This window comes from Prunus avium, chromosome 8, assembly GCF_965620075.1.
Source record: "Prunus avium chromosome 8, drPruAviu1.hap1.1, whole genome shotgun sequence".
Classification (NCBI taxonomy): Eukaryota; Viridiplantae; Streptophyta; class Magnoliopsida; order Rosales; family Rosaceae; genus Prunus; species Prunus avium.
Genome location: NC_142291.1, coordinates 2,265,680 through 2,284,887, shown reverse-complemented (window position 1 = coordinate 2,284,887; position 19,208 = coordinate 2,265,680). Strand labels below are relative to the sequence as shown.

The window sequence follows — 19,208 nt, the reverse complement described above, 5'->3', positions numbered from 1 at the left end:
TTGGCCTTGGCTTTTATTTATTTATAATTTTGCTTTTTCCAATGAAAAATACAGAGATCCACTATTTCAAAAATGGTTGTTTTATATTGTTCCAATTGGGACATTTCCCTAGACATTTGGACAAGTGTAAAAGGTGTCTGATCCAATGGCATTTGTCTCTTGTGACAAAAGGGAAGAGAGAGAGAGAGAGAGAGAGAGAGAGAGACTTGGGATCCAAGTCTAAGTCAGACAGAGAAAAAGACCTGGAAAAATAAGAAATAAATCTAACAAGTAGCTTCTGCTTCGATGCTTATCCAGAAGAATCACTAGGTATAAGAGGGAGAAAATGACAGTAAATAATAAAGAAAAGCCTTGATGAGACCCAAACAATTAAATTACTTTTTTCACACTCGTGTCAAATTGTGATTAACGGATAAATAAAAATGGAAGTAACCAAGTATTTTCTTTTTAACAATGCTTATTAAAAAAATTATTATTTTTATTGTTTTTATACAAGCGAATTTAAAGAAGGAGAATAAAACTTAGGACCCCAAATGTAAAACTAAATGCTCTTAAATATTTTCCTCGCAGGAGAAGAGAAAATTATAAGACCAAACTTATCATCTCCAAAAGTCACAATCGTGCAATCAGGAGCCTTCTTGACTTGTGCTGTGTTCGATACCTTTTTTTTATTTTTTGGTAAGGAATAAAAAAAAAAACTTTAGTCATATTTAAGATTTTTAATGAAAAAAAAAATGAACTTAGTATAATCTTTTGCTTGCAATTAGTATAATCTTTTGCTTCATAATGTGTTGAAATGGTTGTCCATATTATACAAGTTATTAACCTTGAAAACAACATTCATAGACAGTAACTCAATTAATGAGGATCCAGAAGATGATATCAAATGTCAAAAGGGTTTGGTGAAAGTTTAAAAGCTCTCATTTTATCTGGTCTGATAAGACTGACTTCTATAAGTTTGTATTGGACGTGACAATATTCGAAATTATTTTTCTTAACTATGACACAAAATATTAATAAATCGTACCCTACTTCCATGGATCTACGATTGGACTTAAATAAATCGTACCCTACTTCTATAAGTTTTTTGGATTATTGTGTTTTGTTTTAAGTGTAGGCATTCTATAGTCTTCTTTGCTGATGTTAGCATTTTCTTTCTATGTTCTTTTTTTTTGTCGAAGGACCTTTCCAACTATTGACAACATTATTTTTCCTTTTTTTTTTTCTCTCTTCAAAAGAATTTGGAGTCTGATAAATTGGCATTTATAAGAGCATTTTCACCCTAGTTGCTATGGAAAAAGGTAAGGGGAAGCAAAGGCTGTTACTATTCACATATCAGATTTCAAATAAGATTTTCGGTTGCTACTATTACACCACGTGTCATCTCTATATTCTAAATTCTATTACAAAACCACACCTTCAACTCACACCAATCATCTATATCCTCTATCCTTTCATTTTTCAGATTTTACAAACCACATTCTACTTTCAATGTCTTACATGAGGAGATTGTTGGAGAGGGCCGAGCGAGAAAATGAAGAAAGAAAGCGCAAACGTGCTAGAGAAGAAAGGGAGTGGGAAGCAGAAGAAGATCAAGTTGTTTTAGCGGTGGGTATGCTCAATCAATCAAGCTAACACCACCGTGGTTCACAACCCGACCATGGCCCAAATGTGGATAGACATAGGCACCCTCGGGGTAAGAATCTCTTGGAAGATTAATTTATCCCAAATTCGTTGTACTCTAGTGTTGATTTTTTAGGGCAATATAGAATGTAGCTCCATTTGTTCAATAAAATCATGCATGATGTTTGCAATTACGACGCATAATTCGTTCAAAAGTACGATGCTCTTGGGGTTTTGGGTCTTCTTCTGGGGCAAAAACTTACAGCTTTTTTACTATTGCTTGCATATGGCGCATCTGTAGACCAAGTGGATGAGATTGCTAGGATGGAGAAATTCACTATCCTAGAGTGCTTGGTCAAATTATGTGATTCAATCGAAACTATCTACATGAGGGATTACCTTCGCAAACCTACGCTTTACCTCCAAAGGCTTCTACAAAAAGCCGAGAAAAGAGATTTCCCATGCATGATTGGAAGCATTAACTACATGCACTAGTAGTGGAAGAATTGCCCAACTGCATGGCAAGGATATTATAGGAATAGGAAGGGCCAAAAAAGTATCATTCTGTAGGCCTTTGCATCATTCGATACCAGGATTTGGCATTCCTTTTTCGGAGTTGCAGGATTTCAAAATGACCTTAACGTGCTTGATCAATCCTCGGTGGTCAAAGATGTGTTGAGAGGACATTCCATTTAGATCACATATCAAATCAACAATACCTTCTACTCGGGTGGTTACTACCTAGCAGACGAAATTTACCCAAGGTGGATAACATTCATCAAAACAATTCCGCATCCCCAATCGGAGAAGGAAAAATACTTCGATGCCTATCAAGAGGGTTATAGGAAAGATGTGAAAATGTGTTTTAGTATCCTCCAAGCTCGATGGGAAAATCATTAGGGGGGCTGCTCGTATGTTTGATGAAGAGGTGCTTCGGAGCATTATGATGACGTGCATCATCCTCCATAACATGATTGTAGAGGATGAATATGATTATGATGAACTAGAGATGTTCGAACCCAATCCCACGAACACAACATTGACAAGAATTTATGAACGATCCATGAGAGGAAATGGACAACCCCTGGAGCACGAACTATTGATCATTATACGAAAATGCAATCTTCTTATGTTCACGAAAGACGTCAATTTGACTTGATTGAGCACTTATGGGCACTGAGAGACAATCATGGTCTGTGAAGTCAAGTTTAATGCTTTGATTTGAATTATGCTTTATTTTGTTTGTGGTTTGTTTTCAATTATGATTTTTTTTTATGTATGTAATGTATTAAATAAATGACTATATTATTGAATGCTTTCTTTTTTCAATAAAAGACAATCAATACAACTAATTAAGAAAGGGCACTTCTATCAATACAACCTAATGGTTTTTGTCATTTAACCAATCCGTGTTGCTAGGTCTATCGTCACGGAAAATCCTTCTTCTCATAACATGCCTTCATTTTTGCTTCCAAAATGCATTTGTTTCATGGGACATATGGCTCATATCCATAGCCATGGTTTCCCGATCTTTCTTGTCCATGTTTTGTTTGTGTGTTTACTCCATTTCTCTTGCAAATGCGTTATCTCTTGCCTTGTTAGCCTCATCTCTTTTCATGTCTCTCTTAATTCTTAGTGCGCTTTTAATAGCAATTTGCTCTAAAAAATTTGCACATTCATTGTTCGAAGTGCTCATTCTCTTTGCCTTTGTCGCCTTTCTCCCAATAGGCCTTGGCTCCCTTTGGATTGGTGAGTCTTGATCGATCGTCCAATTGCAAATCTGATGTCAGTGAATCGTGGAGCAGTGTCTTATTTAACACAACGCTCGGACTTGTGGGAATAATTTTGAATCTCAGACAATTCTTCACAACCTCTCAACATTAGTGATTGTTGAAAGATTTTTTGCCTTGGTCAATGGCACCGAACCACATTTGTGCTTGAATAATCTATAATTAAAAAAAAATTGGAAATGCAAGAAAATATAAAAAAATATGACATTAAATTTAATAAAACGACAATTTACCAAAAATTTACCTCGTTGCCAAAATTTTCGTCATTTTTGTAAATGCATCTCTCCATTTCCCTAACTCTTTATTCAAAATTTTCCACCTACTAGTTAAGGCCATTTCCATACGAGGCGAACCCGATCTTTCACAAAATTCTTCATGAATTTTCCTCCCCATAGGAGAGAACTTCATCTCATTGCCTGTGATCAGGCAATGACCAAGTTGAATCCAACACTCACATAACAAAACATCTTCCATGGTTTTCCATGAGCCTCCAGCTTCGATGGAAGAGGCCATTTGTATTTTTACACAAATGAAATTTAAAGTAATAGAAAATTTGGTGTGGAAAGTGAAGAATTTACACAAAGATAGGAGAAGAATTTGTATGAATATTTGGTGTGGAAAGTGAATAATATTTTGTAGGTATTTATAGAGGAAAAAAAAAAGAATCTTTTGGTTTTTTTTTTTTTCCAATTTTTTTTTCAATTTTTATGCCATTGGATGGCAACGGAAAAAATTAATTGGATACCCCATGTAGCACCGCTTGGTTTCTAACCGTTGGAGGAAAGTAGGCGCTGATGCTAGTCTGGCATTAGCATAAAAAATTCAAATTTTTTTACCCTTTATGTTCGCGGTTCCCGCTTGTATATCACGCTCCAACAGTAAAAAAAACTTTAATTTCGTGCGCCCAAGTTTGCATCAGCGCTGACATCACAGCCCTTGAGCAGGAGCTCGGTCTTATTTTGGCTTGGGTCTTACTCGGGTTGGTGGAGCCCATCTCTTCTCCTAATAAGATTTGTGCGATGGAACCTACTTTGAGGCCTAGGGGGACTTTTTATCTTTTTCTTTTGATATTTTAACACTTCTAGTATCATTTTGCTAACAAGGTCTAGCCCAATAAAAAAGGACCTTGATTTGCAGACAAAAGATCTCATGTTCGAATTCCATGACATCTTGGTTGTGTATATGAAATGTCTCTCTCTGTCTCCTGTAGTTTAGACTATTACTTATACTAAAAAACGCACTTCTAGTATCATGTTATGATAAATTTTGGAATTATGTAAACTTCAGTGCGCATAGGCCCCCCCCCCCCCCCCCCCCCGGCCCCGGCCCCCCTCCTACGCTATCAAGGGCTACCTTCTTTTATCTTTTCCAACCAAAGCTTAAGCTTTTAGATTTAAATTTATTGGGTAGTCTATATCTTGCCTTCCTAATCAAATTCAAACCTTGTCATCTTCTCTTTCATTTCATGTAACCTAAAGAAAAATTCTAGTCAAAGTAAACTCGAACTTAATTTTTCAAAGTAAATATACATGCAAAAAATACAAGTTTACTAAATTTAGTCAGTAAAATTAAGATGTGACCAACTTGATAATGACCACTGTTGGGATTCTGTTGGATGGATTGGTTCTTGTAGTACCACTGCAATTAACTGAGCCAGAGAATCCAAGAGCTCACAGAGAGACAGGGAGAGAGAGAGAGAGAGAGAGAGAGAATCAATAATCGTGATCTGAACAGAGCCCGCATCTGCAAGTTTACTATCAACTCAGAAACGTTCCCCAAAGGCAAACTTTGATGTATGAGTCTAATCAAGCCGTCCCAATTAATTCATTCAAGGCCTCTTAGATCTCCTCAGCAGCTGTAATTATAAATTACTGCACCATATATTTTTTAATTAAAATTTTGGAAAGAGAAGAAGAGAAGCAAACCAATCAATTCCACGTGGTGCATGCAATGATGTTTTTCCATTTGTAGGGGTGGTGGTGGTGGTGGAGGCAGATGAGTTAAGTAGGATCTAACACACTTTTTATTTAAGTCTTGTTGTTGGTTATTTTCAGACAAGTCTCCCCTAATTCTCCTCCTAGCTAGGGCTCCTAGGCTGCTCTGCTTAATCATTCCACATTTTGAAGGCACCAAACCAAACCATTAACGTACGATATTTATATATATATATATATAGACAGACTGTAGGGTTTAAGAAGATGGACAGGTTGCCAGGTTCTTGCTGCTCTTTTTTTGGCCCATACAGTTTGTCAGCTACCCACCATTGCAAAATTTAGCCACACATCTCTGTCAGTGATCATGTAGGAAACTAAACTTGGATTTGTGGCGTCATAGGGTTTAAGATTGATGTGCAGGCAGCAGGGCAAAGGCTACCTGCCTTCCTGCCTAGACTTAAGCCATAAAAGACGAGTTGTGCTTGGCTCGGTTGTTGATGTATTTTGGTGTATATAAAGTTCACATCACATCAGCGGCTTAATACTTTTCATTTTACGATTTGGTCAGTCCAAAAATTTCCAAATTTAGCACAGTTCCAACAAAATTATGGAAATATTTGAATTGAAATTAAAATGTACTTTGAAATTTTCCGAAATATATTAGAGTTTCAAGTTTGAGCTATTCACAATGACCAATTTCATGTTAAAATATATTGTGACCTTTCAATTTTAAGCTCATTTTGACCTTTCAAATTTTTGGGTATATTCAAAAGTTTGAATGATTGACGAATGGATTTTAAAATATATAAGTTTTAAAAGCTTTCTAAAAAAAATTTGAGATTTACGAATTTATGATCAATGTTGAAATAAATTTTCATTCCAAAAGTTTTTATAATGAAATCCCTAATTCTGATCTAATGCGTCCGAAAATCAGACATATGCATTAGCATTTCTCTTTAGAATTCAAGAGATATGTAAACTCTAAATATTGATTATTCGCATACTCTCTCTAGTTTCTTGGAAGTGAGGGGCAATTGGTACCTACTGGGCCTAATGGGTACCCATTGCCGTTCTTTAGCATTCGCATGTCAAAATATAAACAAAAAAGGATCCAAATAACAATTCCGTTTATCAACGTGTTTCATAAAAAAATTCATTATGATAACAACGAACACAAGATATCTAAATTGTGAATAGAAGCTTCAAAAATAAAAACACAACACATCTAAAAAATTTATAATATTATGTGTTTTTAAATCAACTTTGAAACATTTCTCCCAAAAAAAAAGAAAAAAAGAATCACCTTTGAAACTGTTATTGTCACTTTAAAATATATTTTATTGATGCAATTTTCAATAACAACTTCCTTGTCAATATAAGATACAAAAAATGAAATCGAAAAGGAAAAAAATTATTTATATATATATATATTAAAGTTGGTTTAGCTGACTTTGTCTTTCTCATTTCCGTTATGAACTTTGTAGCCTAATAAAACAAATATTGTAAATAAAAAAGTGCAAAACGATCTGGTTTATGACTCAGTTTGGCTTCATGTCAGACTTCTGGCCAGGTTACCCTTTGCACCGTAAATTTTAACTTTTACCTTTTAATTCTTTCAAATGCTGTCCCTTAAAATAATTATGCATGGATTTTATAATATTGGGAGGGATAGTTTGCATGGTAATATCAGCACGACTTGATCAAAACTTAACACTTACCACGACCTGAATTTGCAACAAGAAGCCGACACTGTAAATCTATACTTTGTTGAATTCTCACAATATCTTAAGTACAAACTACATTGATACAGTAATATGTATATTCAAATAGAAAGAATAGGGAGATTTCACGTATGACAAGCTTCTTCTGAACAAGGCAAGAAAGTACATGTTAATTAAGCCCTAGGGTATCCGGCTCGGTTAGCGAAAAAATTGGTGCAAAGATGTGAGATCTCATTCTTTTCTATGCTTCTTATAGTAGGGAGGGAAACTGCTGTTAGATCTTACCCTCCAAATTTATGGGATACAAATCCCCTTCGGTTCTTACTCCCACAAAATGGTAACGAAAGGGCCATGTGTTCTACAGGAACAGAGGGCGATTCTGATGAACCCTCAAGCATGTGTGGCAATTTTTTATATTATAGCTGGTGACCATATCTAAACACCCGTATACATCCACAAACACCCGTATACAAGAACCCAGAATTCAGACGGCGTTGCTAGTCCGAGCTACTCTCTGAGCTTCTTCCAAATCTTTCAAGAACCTGTTTTTCCCAGGCAAACAATAATTGGAGCGGAGCATCTCATATTAGACAATTTCAATAAGCTACAGTAATTCACTAGAATAGCCTCACACAATTACAACATATAATTAAAAACATCCAACAGTCGATGCATAAATACTCATACCAAAATCTCTTAAGCAACTGTCTACCAAGCACAACCTCCCATTGTCCAAGACTGATCCGGCAAGTGGATGCTTAATTATCATGTTCTCAAAACTTTCTAGGAACTAATATGCTAGATGAATTGTACCTATATGGAATTAGTAATGCAACCCAAAAGAACCCCAAGACAAGTTAAGATTTACAGAGGCCAAAGTAATCATGCCCAAAACTCTCAAACTTGCATCCAACACAAGAAAGAAGTGGTATCAAGTCGGACCATTCAAAGCCAGTGTTAGATGTCAAAGCAGTAAGTCTAGCTAGCACAGTAACGTAAACTTCTTTTGCACTTATGATGCAAATATTTCCGCAAAAATACAATGATGACCTGAAGCATACCTCTTAGAATTGAGAATCGCAGAACCACCAAGTATAAAACGAATTCCAGTATTCATAGAATTTTGTAAAGCTACAGAGCGCGACTCCTCGTATGTTGTTCCTCCAACAATGAAAATCACAACTTCTTGAGGCCTGCTTAGAGATAGCATGTGTCATTCAGAACATTATCCAAATTATTAACTTTTCTATCCTCACACTATCAAATTTAACTTTAACAAGATGATATAAAGGTTATTATAAATATCATAGATTGCTAGTCTGAGTCCATAAGGATGTAAACCAGACAAAATGAAGTGGGGTGGGCAGATAGTAGAATCAAGGTCGAGCAACTTGACAGGAAAGGCAAAATGATGACTGAGCAGCTCATAATTAGTAATTAGTCACAGTCAGGGGCTTACATCTGAGTCATCTGATATATCTAGAGAAACCAGCAAGAATGAAAATTATGAATAGAAGCAATCATGAAAACCACAGTGATTAAGTCCACTAGACAGCCAGCCTGCCTACAGGTTGAGGTAGCATGGCCTTCTCAATGATCTCCTAACTTTTCCACAAAGCACTGATTTATCAGCATCCTGATTAGTAACCTAAATATTGATGTCAATAAGCACTCGGCTTGTATAGAACAGCACAGAAGAAATGGGCTCCAGGTAGTGTCAAAGTGCAGGAGCTTCATTTCAATGTTCCTTGCGGTTAGACTCTTGAAGACATGAATTTCTTAAAGTAGTAAACTCCTCTCTATACTACTTAAAATTCGGGACATGTGAGGTTGCATCAATTGAGCCCATCTACATCCTAAAGAGTTTAAACAAGGGCTAAAAGTTTGACATTCTCATCATATTTCTGATCAAATGAATGACAACAGCAGCAAATGACAACATTTTGTGTCACTAAAACTCTTTCTTTTTTTAAGCTTACAAAGTATCCCATTTCATAGGGTCATTGGTACATGGCTCTGAATTGATATAGATGTTATTTTTGTTTTTTATTACCTTATTTATGTTAGTTTTTTTTGTGTGAACATTTCAACCCAAAAAAAAAAAGGGACAAAATTTGAAAACATGGTTTTAAAAAAAAAAAAATTGCTGTTTAGAACTAGCTTTGTAGCCCAAGTCAACTTTACAAAAACAAAAAGACAATCCTTGAGAGCTTGTTGCAATCGGCCAAATGATTAAAAACAAAAAGAAAAACTGGTCAGCAACCATCATTTTTGGGCGAGTAGGGATGCGGAAGTCGCAAGGGGCATCACCAACAAGGCACGTGGGCTGGCAGCTTTTCCTCCATGCGGGTCCCACTGGGTTTTACGGGCTTCAACCAGGTACATTTGGGTTCAGCACCAGTGGTGCTCAAGCATATAAGGCCTTAAAATTGGACCACTGGGGATGGTTTTTTTGCATGGGTTTCTATTTATTGGAGCCCAAAGGTGGTGCAGCCCCCTTTAGGCCATCCCCAATGGGGGCTCTAAAGGGTGCTGCACCACCTTTGGGCTCCTATAAATGCAACCTCATGCAAAAAAAACATCCCCAGTGGTCCAATTTTGAGGCCCTAAATCCTTGAGCCTTACTGGAGCTGAACTTAAATGTATGGACATGATTGAAGCCCTTGAAACCCAGTGGGACCAGCATGGAGGAAAAGCTGCCAGCCCACTTGCTTTGTTGATGACGCCCCTTGCAACTTCCGCATGCCTACTCGCACAAAAAAGATGGTTGCTGACCAGTTTTTCTATTTTTTTTTAATCATTTGGCCAATTGCAATAAGCTTGTCTCATTGTTTTTATTTTTATTTTTTTGTAAAGTTGACTTAGGCTACAACCTCAAGTTCTAAACGGCTAGGTTTATTTTTTTTAACCATGTTTTCAAATCTTATCCAATTTTTATTTTTTTGGGTTGAAATGTTCACCAAAAAAAAAACATAAACAAGTGAACAAAACAACAACAAAAGCACCTAAATTAAATTACATCATAAAAAAAATATATCAAACCCCTAATATAGAGCCCCGAATATAGAGCCTCTCATTGTGGGAGAGATGCCTTTAGAGCCCCAAAGATTCCATCGGAACTCTAAATGAGGCTCTACCACCTCTTTTAGAGCCCCAACAAATTGGGGATGACCTTAGAGCCCACATTGGGGATGGCCTAAGAAACTAGAAAGACCCTCATTTATTATAATTTTGAACTTGGCTTCGGCATCAGTTGCGTGTCAATACTTTTGGTGACACTACTTGCTTAGAATGAAACAACACAACAATCCCCAAATTGCAGCTAAATTATAAGTTAGTGACTTCCGAGGGAAATTACTTTTTTTTTTTTAAAAGAAAAAAGAAAATATAATATATTCAAAAACCAACCTGCCCTGCTGAAAGTGGTTTCCAACAAATGGGTAGTCCACATCTCTCAGTCGTCCCTTGGTGATGCTTTCCATAGTTTGGAAGAGAAGAGGCTGGTGTTGTGTGTACACATTCTCAACCCCCTACAGCATTAGTAAAAAAAAGTTATCTATAAGCTTGTAAAGCACACTCTATACTAGAAAGCATAAAATATAACTTTCGCAAGCAAACCTTCAACCCCCGAGCCATGTTACGTGCAATATTTAAGAAATCTCGATTTCCATAAAGATCCCCAGTTCGCTTATCCACACCCGCTTGCTTCAAGAGAAACTGGACAAGCTGCAATGCCATAATACCCAATTTATTAAACCTGTGAATTACTCTAGTAGCTGAAAGAAAGGTACACAGCAGATTTTGGCATGATTTCTGCATTGATTTACCCTCCCAAAGAAAGGTCAATCTCCAAGAAAATTGGATGAGCAGAAACGAACTACACATAGAATAAAATACAAGTTGCCATCATTAATTCTCTGAATGAAGGTGGCTTATGAAGAAAGACAAGCTTTAGGGATGGAAAATTGCCACTTAAACATAAATGAAGAGAAAAAAAGAAACAGAATCAAACTAGGATTGCAGTCCTGGTTACATTACCCCAGGCTTGTACTTGGCAGACTTAGAAGACAGTTTGTTAAATAATTGCATCAGTTGCACAGGGCTTTCCTTCTCATAGCGCAAAGCATACAACATGACAAGTCGTAGGCGATCAATATCAGATACACTTTCATTGTTTAATAGATTTGTCACCGCCTGCAAAGTACATAGGAGAAGGAGATGATTGTTTCCAACTTTTCATGTTTCCATGAAGATTAAACTCCGTTGCTATCTCAAAGTCAATAACCAAAAAAAGTATAAAGTACAAACTAAAATCTGGATTCCAAATCCTAATAATAACTTGTCACAAGAATAGCAAATAAGGCAAACCAACACAGACACACTCATGGTAGGTTTTGTATCAACTTCATAGCACTAATTCAGCCACCTGGCTTAAAGATAATTGTATAATGATTTCCAGGACCTCCACCCCTTTTGGACAAGGAACTAGTCCATTTTCATTTCAAGAGAACCTGTGTGGCCATTCAATCATGACACAAGGCTAACAAGTTGCCATGGAAAAAAAAGATAAAAAGAGAGGCCATTTTTCCATTGTAGTTTCAAACTATCCAATCATCATCATATGGTTATGATCTCAGCAGGCCCCCTCAATTTAAAAATGCTCTAAATGGAGAGAAAACAAAGTTAAAATATAATATCAACCTTGTTTAAACATTTACCCTGACCCCAACCCAGTGTTGATCATCCCCAATTAGCAGATAGTAATAAATGGACAAAAAATTACAAAGATGTTCTTTGCTCCTTATATGACTAGACCCGTGCGATAAGAAAAAAAAAGAAGGGACACAACTCGCATTTTAAAGATGATATTAAACAGTAAAATTAGAAAAGAATAATTTCCCTCTTAGGTAGTTAGGATAAGTAGAAACAAGAGAAAAAAGTAGTTGTGCACTTGAAGAGGGACAAGGAGGGCAGAGAGAATATAGGAGAAGTGGTTTCAATTTCAATTTACTTTTATTTATTTATAGAAATATGTTGTTTTTCAGTACCTCAAAAGCTGCCACCTGCCCACCATTGCAAGCCAACTCCTGTTCTGTCTGTGAAACTAACATAAGTTTTCTCTCTTCAACTAGTTTGCTCATTTCTGTAACCAGTGCCACATGCTTTGAAACATTTCCATGCATCTTTCTGTACTCAGGGTAATTGTCAACAAATTTGGCCATGTCCTCTGCAACAATAAAGAATGTAAATGTTTAATTACCATAGTTAACCATTGTTCCAAGTGCCAAAAGTTAGTAACCACAAGAAGTTATGAATCTAAACTTTTCATGTTTGCATTCTACAAACCTATCGTCTGAATGTTCTGGTTACTCTTCGAAATTTGCTGAAATTCATCAACCAACTGCTTGATGTTCATCCCAATATCACCAAAGTTCTCGTACATGTTCTTTTTGAAAAAACCATCTTGTTCTGATGACAGCACAACCTCCTATGAACATCAATACCACAACTGCAATTATTTAGCAATGAAAATTATAAACAGAAACAAGTGCATTATTGGGGGGAAAATTACAACTCAACCTGTTGATCCTTTGGAAATTTGCCAATGGTTCTTAAGTCCACTTTGTTGTCTTGAATACCAATCAATTCGTGAACCATTGCCTGTAATATTGTAATCAATGAGCTGTATTTATATTTCTAGTGATTTTATCCCGTTGTAATTTCAAAGACGTATATCAACATGAGGCATTTTTCACATATGTTGGAAAATGTCAGCTGCAACCACAATTACCTGATAGGTCCACTGATTCAGCAATGGGGTTACAGGATCATCCCTCCTATCAATTACCAGCAACAATGGAGAAATTTCTGTTCGTCTGAAATCAAAAAGTCCACTTTCCTGCTGGTACATCAGCTTCTGTTACATGCCCAAAATACAATATCAGTTCGTGCAAACTTTCATGGCTAGAATCTGCAGGCTATTATATGAACAGTATACATACATAAAAAGTTGTGTCCATAGAAAAAGTGGGGAGACAAGGGGCAGGGGAGACTTACAAAGTTCACATTCAAAACAGTAGTATAAAGTGCCCCCCCCCTCCCAAAATGCAAAACTATTTGGAATATACGACTGTACTTACTGCTGTTTCCTGTGCAATCCTTTTCGCAATATCAGATGTTCTTTGATAACGAATAACAGGTCTTCGTTTTAATGCCAAAAAGACAGCTGCAATTCCATCAACAACTCGATCAGAGAAGCGCTGCAAATTTGAATGATCAACAACTGCTGGGAGCATATAAATGTGATTTGATGGCATATTCAAAGTGAAATGGTAAGGATCGCTGGCAACAAAGTCTGCGTAGAACTCCTGCAAGACCAAGACAATAATTGAATCTAATATGAAGAGTAAGAAACTAAACCAACATATGAGGTGTCATGACAACTATACTATTGTTATTGTACATTGTTATTCTTATTATTAGAGTGACATAACCACTATGTTGCACGATATTTATTTTTTCGTCAAGGAAAACTTTACTGCAAACTGGATCTGTCTAATCATGCATTAGAACAAGGATGTATTATTATTATTTCTTTAAAAGAATGTATCAGAACAAGGATTTAATGGCAAAATGAAACCAATTCCAACCGTCAAAGGACAGAGCGACTATATTTGAACCAAAAACAATACATTTTGTATCAAGTTCCTTACAAAAGTGAGTAAAAGAAAACCTGGCACCCTCTTGATATTATAAGCTGACACAAAATTTACCTTGTCCCTATTTTCCTGTTACTAGCTTACTATTTATTATAGTATTCTCAAATTTCAGTTATCCAAAATAAAATTCGAACTCTCAATTCAGTTAGCAATTGACATTACTACATACAGAAATTATCAGATAATCCGAGAGAATGAGAGAGGAAGCATTTTAGTGAATGATGAATTACCTGAAGTTGCTGCACAACTTCGTGCTCATCTGAATCAGCTAAAATATGAATCTGGGTATCCTTCAATATGTTGGAGAAAACTGTAAATTCCAGTATAGCATGAGAAATGAGCTCCAAATAATAGTCAACTCATCTAGGTATCTTCCAAACTCACTCCATAACCAAAATAACATGCAGAAAGCAAAACTTACACAGGTGATACTCTCCAAACCTAGGAGCAACCAAGTGCCGGCGCAAATACTGGATATTCTCTGAAGTGGGTGCAAGGAAGTAAACGGCTTTGAGATGAGACATGGATTCTCTGGACTTGGAAATGGAGTCAACCAATTCCACCAAAAACACTTCTTTCTGAAGAAGCTCGGATTGCGAATACGCCACACTCACTATACTAACCTACACCCCATTCAATTAACAGAACAACCCATTATTTACTGAATTAAAATATGCCATTTTCATTGATTTCCATGCTTAAGAAATTCATAAACATTTCATTTGTGTTTTGCGTTTGTTTCAATGATTGGTAGTTGAAAGCGTTGTTACCGTGTGGGAATCAAGGATGAGAACCTTCATGCCGGAGATGTCCTGCAACATCCGGCTTATGTAATCCCGTACGGCTGAGACCAGCACCATTTTCAGATCTACGGCTAAGATCTGACGTCTATGCCGGTGCTGATGATAATGATTTCTTAAACGGTGTGTCAAATTGTGTGCTAGAGATGAGAAAGATGCAGATCTAAGAAGACGAGGAGGTTGAATTGGGAAGTGGTCTCCGAAAACACACCGTTTGGTGTCGTCGCCGCAGTTTGGTCTCTCAACGGTATGTTCTTGGCGGTTCAATGCCAAGGGCAGGGTGGGCTACTGCCCAGCCCAAATTTTTCCAAATAAAAATAGCTGCATATGTTAGCCCAGCCCAAACTTTAAAAAAAGAAAAGAAAAGAGGAACTCTGTACTCATGCAATGGGGATATCATTTTTTGCTACTCCGGTCAATGACGTAATGACACGTAGGATAACTTTTTCACGTGTCATTGTGTTATTGGCATGGATAGCAAAACACCATCCCCTTTACAAGGAAGGTTTTTTGCTTAGGTGGGCAAAGCTTCTCCTAAGGCAATAAAATAGTATACAAATTGCTTGTTTTAATGCTGAGAAAGTTTAAAGCTGACTTCACTCTTCTAGTTGCCCTTTTTACCCCTCGTTAGGTATTGTTTTTTTTTTTACCCATTCTTTTTCTCATTGTTAGTACAAAGAAGAAAATCTCTACTTTAAAAAAAATATAATTGCTTGTGAAGACAAAAGATAATAGTCTTCTTAGAGCATCTCCAACCCCCTCTTCAACAATTTTGGAATGCTAAAATAGGTGAGTCACATCATCAAAACCCTCTCCAACAGCCTTGTCAAACTCAATCATCAAAATTGCAACATCTTTCTCTCTCTTTATCACTGGTAAGTTGACCTTGGCTCTTCAAAATATTTAATTTAATTTAATTTTCAAAAATTAAAACATACCTTGAAAATGTTAAAAACATGCATTTTTTTTCTTTTCAAACAATAAATACATAGACATTTTTCACATGTTTTCATATTTACATTCTTTTCTATAATATTGCATTAATTGAATTGAAGAGTCTGTTGGGGCATAAATTATTAAAGTAGGAAACAAAGCTTTTCAAATTGGCATTTAAGTCAACAAACTTCAATTTGAAGAGTAACTATTGTTGGAGATGCTCTTATAGTTTCCTCTTATAGTTAGTTACTTTTTGTGCATGACTATGACTTCTAATTTGATATTTTCTTTTCTAGAGATTTGGAATCATAAGTTTTGAATTTGGTTTTTTTTTTTAATCAAGGAAAGTTTTAGATTTGGTCTTTTTCATTGATTTTTGAGTGAATTATTTAGCTTTCAATGGGGAGGAAAATGGTGTTAAGCTTTCGTTTGGGAGTTTGGGAGGGCCAGAATCACTTATAGAGAGAAACATCTCACACGTGCTTCTCCATGTAATCACTTTAACCCTCTGTTTGGATAAAGGAATTGAAAATTACATAGAATTATAAAATGACGGAATTTAGATTTCCATAATTTCTGGCAATTGAAGATTTCAATATTTGGATTTATGTATGTTAAATTTTGTAAATGACACTATGGAAATTGTGAGATGACGCCTATTTTGGTGGAAATTAAAGTCAAGAATTTGATGCCCCAATTTTCACGATTTTTTCCACGTGTCATTTAATAAATTCCACGCTTAAGTTGCCAAACAATGGAATTGTCAATTTCTCCTATCAAATTCCCTACTTTTAGCTAATTTTCGAGTTATTTTCCCTCATCCAAATGGAGGGTACGTGATTTTAAGCGATTCTGGGGAGAAGTACATCTCATGCGATTCTCCATAAAATCACTTAAAGTGATTATATGGAGAAATGATTATTGGTGAATCACTCCGAAATGAGACCTTAGAGAGTAAATAGTAATTTACATATGTTATAATGATATATATTAGGATTCAACATGAATCAGTCTTGCTTTTTTCTATAGGGATATATCATACCAATAGAAAAACCAATTAATAAAGTTAACAAAATTATCTTCTCGCAAAGAAGTTTCACTAAAGCATTAAAAATTATTTTTTTGGTGCCAAATTTAGGAGTTCATATGAAATTAATTAAGACGCAAAATTTTCCAAACATTCTAAAAAAAATTGTGTTCCTTGAAGAAGAGTGTAGATGATTAAAAAAACAAAGTTGGGGACGTGCCATTATTACATTATTATTCTTGTCCGTTGTACTTTAAAATTCTTTTAGCACATTACTCAACTTTTTTGACCAATCATTTTATCCCTATTTACTCTCCTATAAAAACAGTTTTTTTTAAAAGGTTAATTATAGTTTAGTATCTTGTAGTTACACCCTTAAGACATGTTAGTCCATGCCTTATTAATAACATACCCCGGTCTTTTTACAATAACATACCCCGGTCTTTTAAATTTGTTACAATGTGGTTCTATCGTTAGGTTTCTGTCAAATCTCTTTATTAGTTACCTACATGGCACTATGGGTCCTATATTTTCTTCTTCCCCCCATTCCCCCATTACCACCACCTACAAGCTCCAACCCCCAAACCCATCCCACAACCACTCTCCACCCCAGCCTGCAACCACAGCCCCCACGAATCCAGAACCCCAGCCCCGATTTCTTCCCCCCTTAAATCTGGTTGAAAATTAGTTCTATTTGCAATATTGTGACAAGCAGTTGCATATTGACCTTCCAAATTTGAGGATTTTTATTGCAAGATGATTGCCATGCTCCGCCGTAGCACGATATTGTCCACTTTGGGCCCCCCCTCTCTGCCTTCACGGTTTTGTTTCTGGGAACTCACGAGCAACTTCTCAGTGGGTCACCTATCATGGGATTGTTCTAGCCTAGCCCCAACTTGCTTAACTTTGAAGTTCTCATGAATCCAAAGCTAATGAGCTCCCAAAAGGCCTCGTGCTAGATGGAGGCGGGCATGTACATATAAGGCACATCACCCCCTCTCCATTGGTCGATGCGGGATGTTACATAAATACCGTCAGGCTGGGGTTCGGTGAGCTGGGGTTTTGGGTTCTTTTGGGGGTGAGCGAGTTGGGGTTCTGGGTTTGGCGAGTAGAGATAACGATAGGGGTAGAGAGCAGAGTGGTTGGTGAGCTAAGGTTCTGGGTTCTTTTGGGGGTGGGAGAAGAAAATCGCAGGGGGAAGAGGGAAGAAGAATTTGAGGATTTTTTTTAATGCAAAATTTTCCCAAAAAAAACATTTAAATCAATTTAAAATTAAAAAAAAGTAAAAAATGTGGGACTCATAGTGCCACATAGGCAACTAGCGGAGAGATTTGATAGAATCCTTAACGGCGGAACCACATTGTAACAAATTTAAAAGACTGTAGGGACTAACATAAAGAAATAAAGAAGGTAGCGTACTAAACTATAATTAACTCTAAAAAAATAAATTAAGTTATAAGCATAAGTGTGTGAAAAAGGGCGATGAATTATCCAAGTAAGACCCATTAATTTCTCAAAAAAAACAAAAGTTATATATATATATGTTATAAATCCATACGTTATGGGTTTATAGGTTATGGATGCCCACAATAATATCCATCATTATATACATGTAACCTACCAATGTATTTGTACTCTACCAACCAATGTATTTGTAACCTATCAATTATGGGTGGTAGGTGATTCAGGTATCTCTGCTCCTATAAATAGTGGCACCAAATATGAATGAAAGACAAGTTGATTTGAGCAAATTATACTGTCTCTTTCTTCCTCTTATTTCTCCCTACATATTCTCTAGTTATATAACACGTTATCAGCACGAAAGCTCTTGGCATGGAAACCAATCATGGATCCCCTTGTCTTGGGAGAATTGACGAAGATATTTGTCTTGCGGATAGTGCAACTACGCACACAATTCTTCGAGATAAAAAATATTTTCACAATTTACATTTATCAAAAGCAAAGGTAACTACCATACTAGATTCTGCAAACCTAATTGACGGCTCTGGAAGAGCTCAATTTTTGTTACCCAATGGGACTCAATTCTCCATTGATAATGCTTTGTACTCTTTGAGATCGAAAAGAAATTTACTCAGCTTTAAAGACATTCGAATGAACGGGTACCATATTGAAACTAGAAATGATAATAATGTGGAGTATCTTTGCATTACCACCAATATCAACAGCCAGAGGCGTATATTGGAAACACTTCCTGCTTTCTCTTCTGGGTTGTATTATACAACCATCAAAGCAGTTGAAGTCCATGCTATCATGAATCAGAATTTCATTGACCCAACGACCTTCATGCTTTGGCATGATCGCCTTGGGCATCCTGGATCCACAATGATGCGTAGGATTATTTCAAATTCAAATGGACATCCTTTAAAGCCTTACCATAGTACTTTGTCCATTGACCAGTCTTGCAAAGCTTGCTCTCAAGGGAAATTGATCATTAGACCTTCTCCGTCAAAACTTGACTTTGAATGCCCATCTTTCTTACAGAGAATTCAAGGGGATATTTGTGGGCCAATTCACCCATCTTGTGGACCATTTCGTTATTTTATGGTTTTAATCGATGCATCTACAAGATGGTCACACGTTTGCCTATTGTCAACTCGTAATGTTGCTTTTTCTAGGCTCCTTGCTCAGATAATTAAA

General features: G+C 36.3%; 1 protein-coding gene across 1 annotated transcript; it reads right to left on the bottom strand.

The window, feature by feature from the left end:
• Window positions 1-7,099: 7,099 nt before the first annotated feature.
• VPS45 (vacuolar protein sorting 45) lies at window positions 7,100-14,897 on the bottom strand. Its single transcript, XM_088246015.1, has 13 exons — window positions 14,558-14,897; window positions 14,209-14,410; window positions 14,018-14,097; window positions 13,209-13,436; window positions 12,860-12,985; window positions 12,649-12,729; window positions 12,415-12,556; window positions 12,117-12,295; window positions 11,107-11,262; window positions 10,687-10,794; window positions 10,477-10,598; window positions 8,130-8,261; window positions 7,100-7,610 (listed from the first exon to the last, which is right to left on the bottom strand). Exons 1-13 carry the CDS (start codon window positions 14,645-14,647, stop codon window positions 7,553-7,555), a joined length of 1,704 nt encoding a protein of 567 aa, XP_088102141.1. The 5' UTR covers window positions 14,648-14,897; the 3' UTR covers window positions 7,100-7,552.
• Between the last annotated feature and the right edge of the window lie 4,311 nt (window positions 14,898-19,208).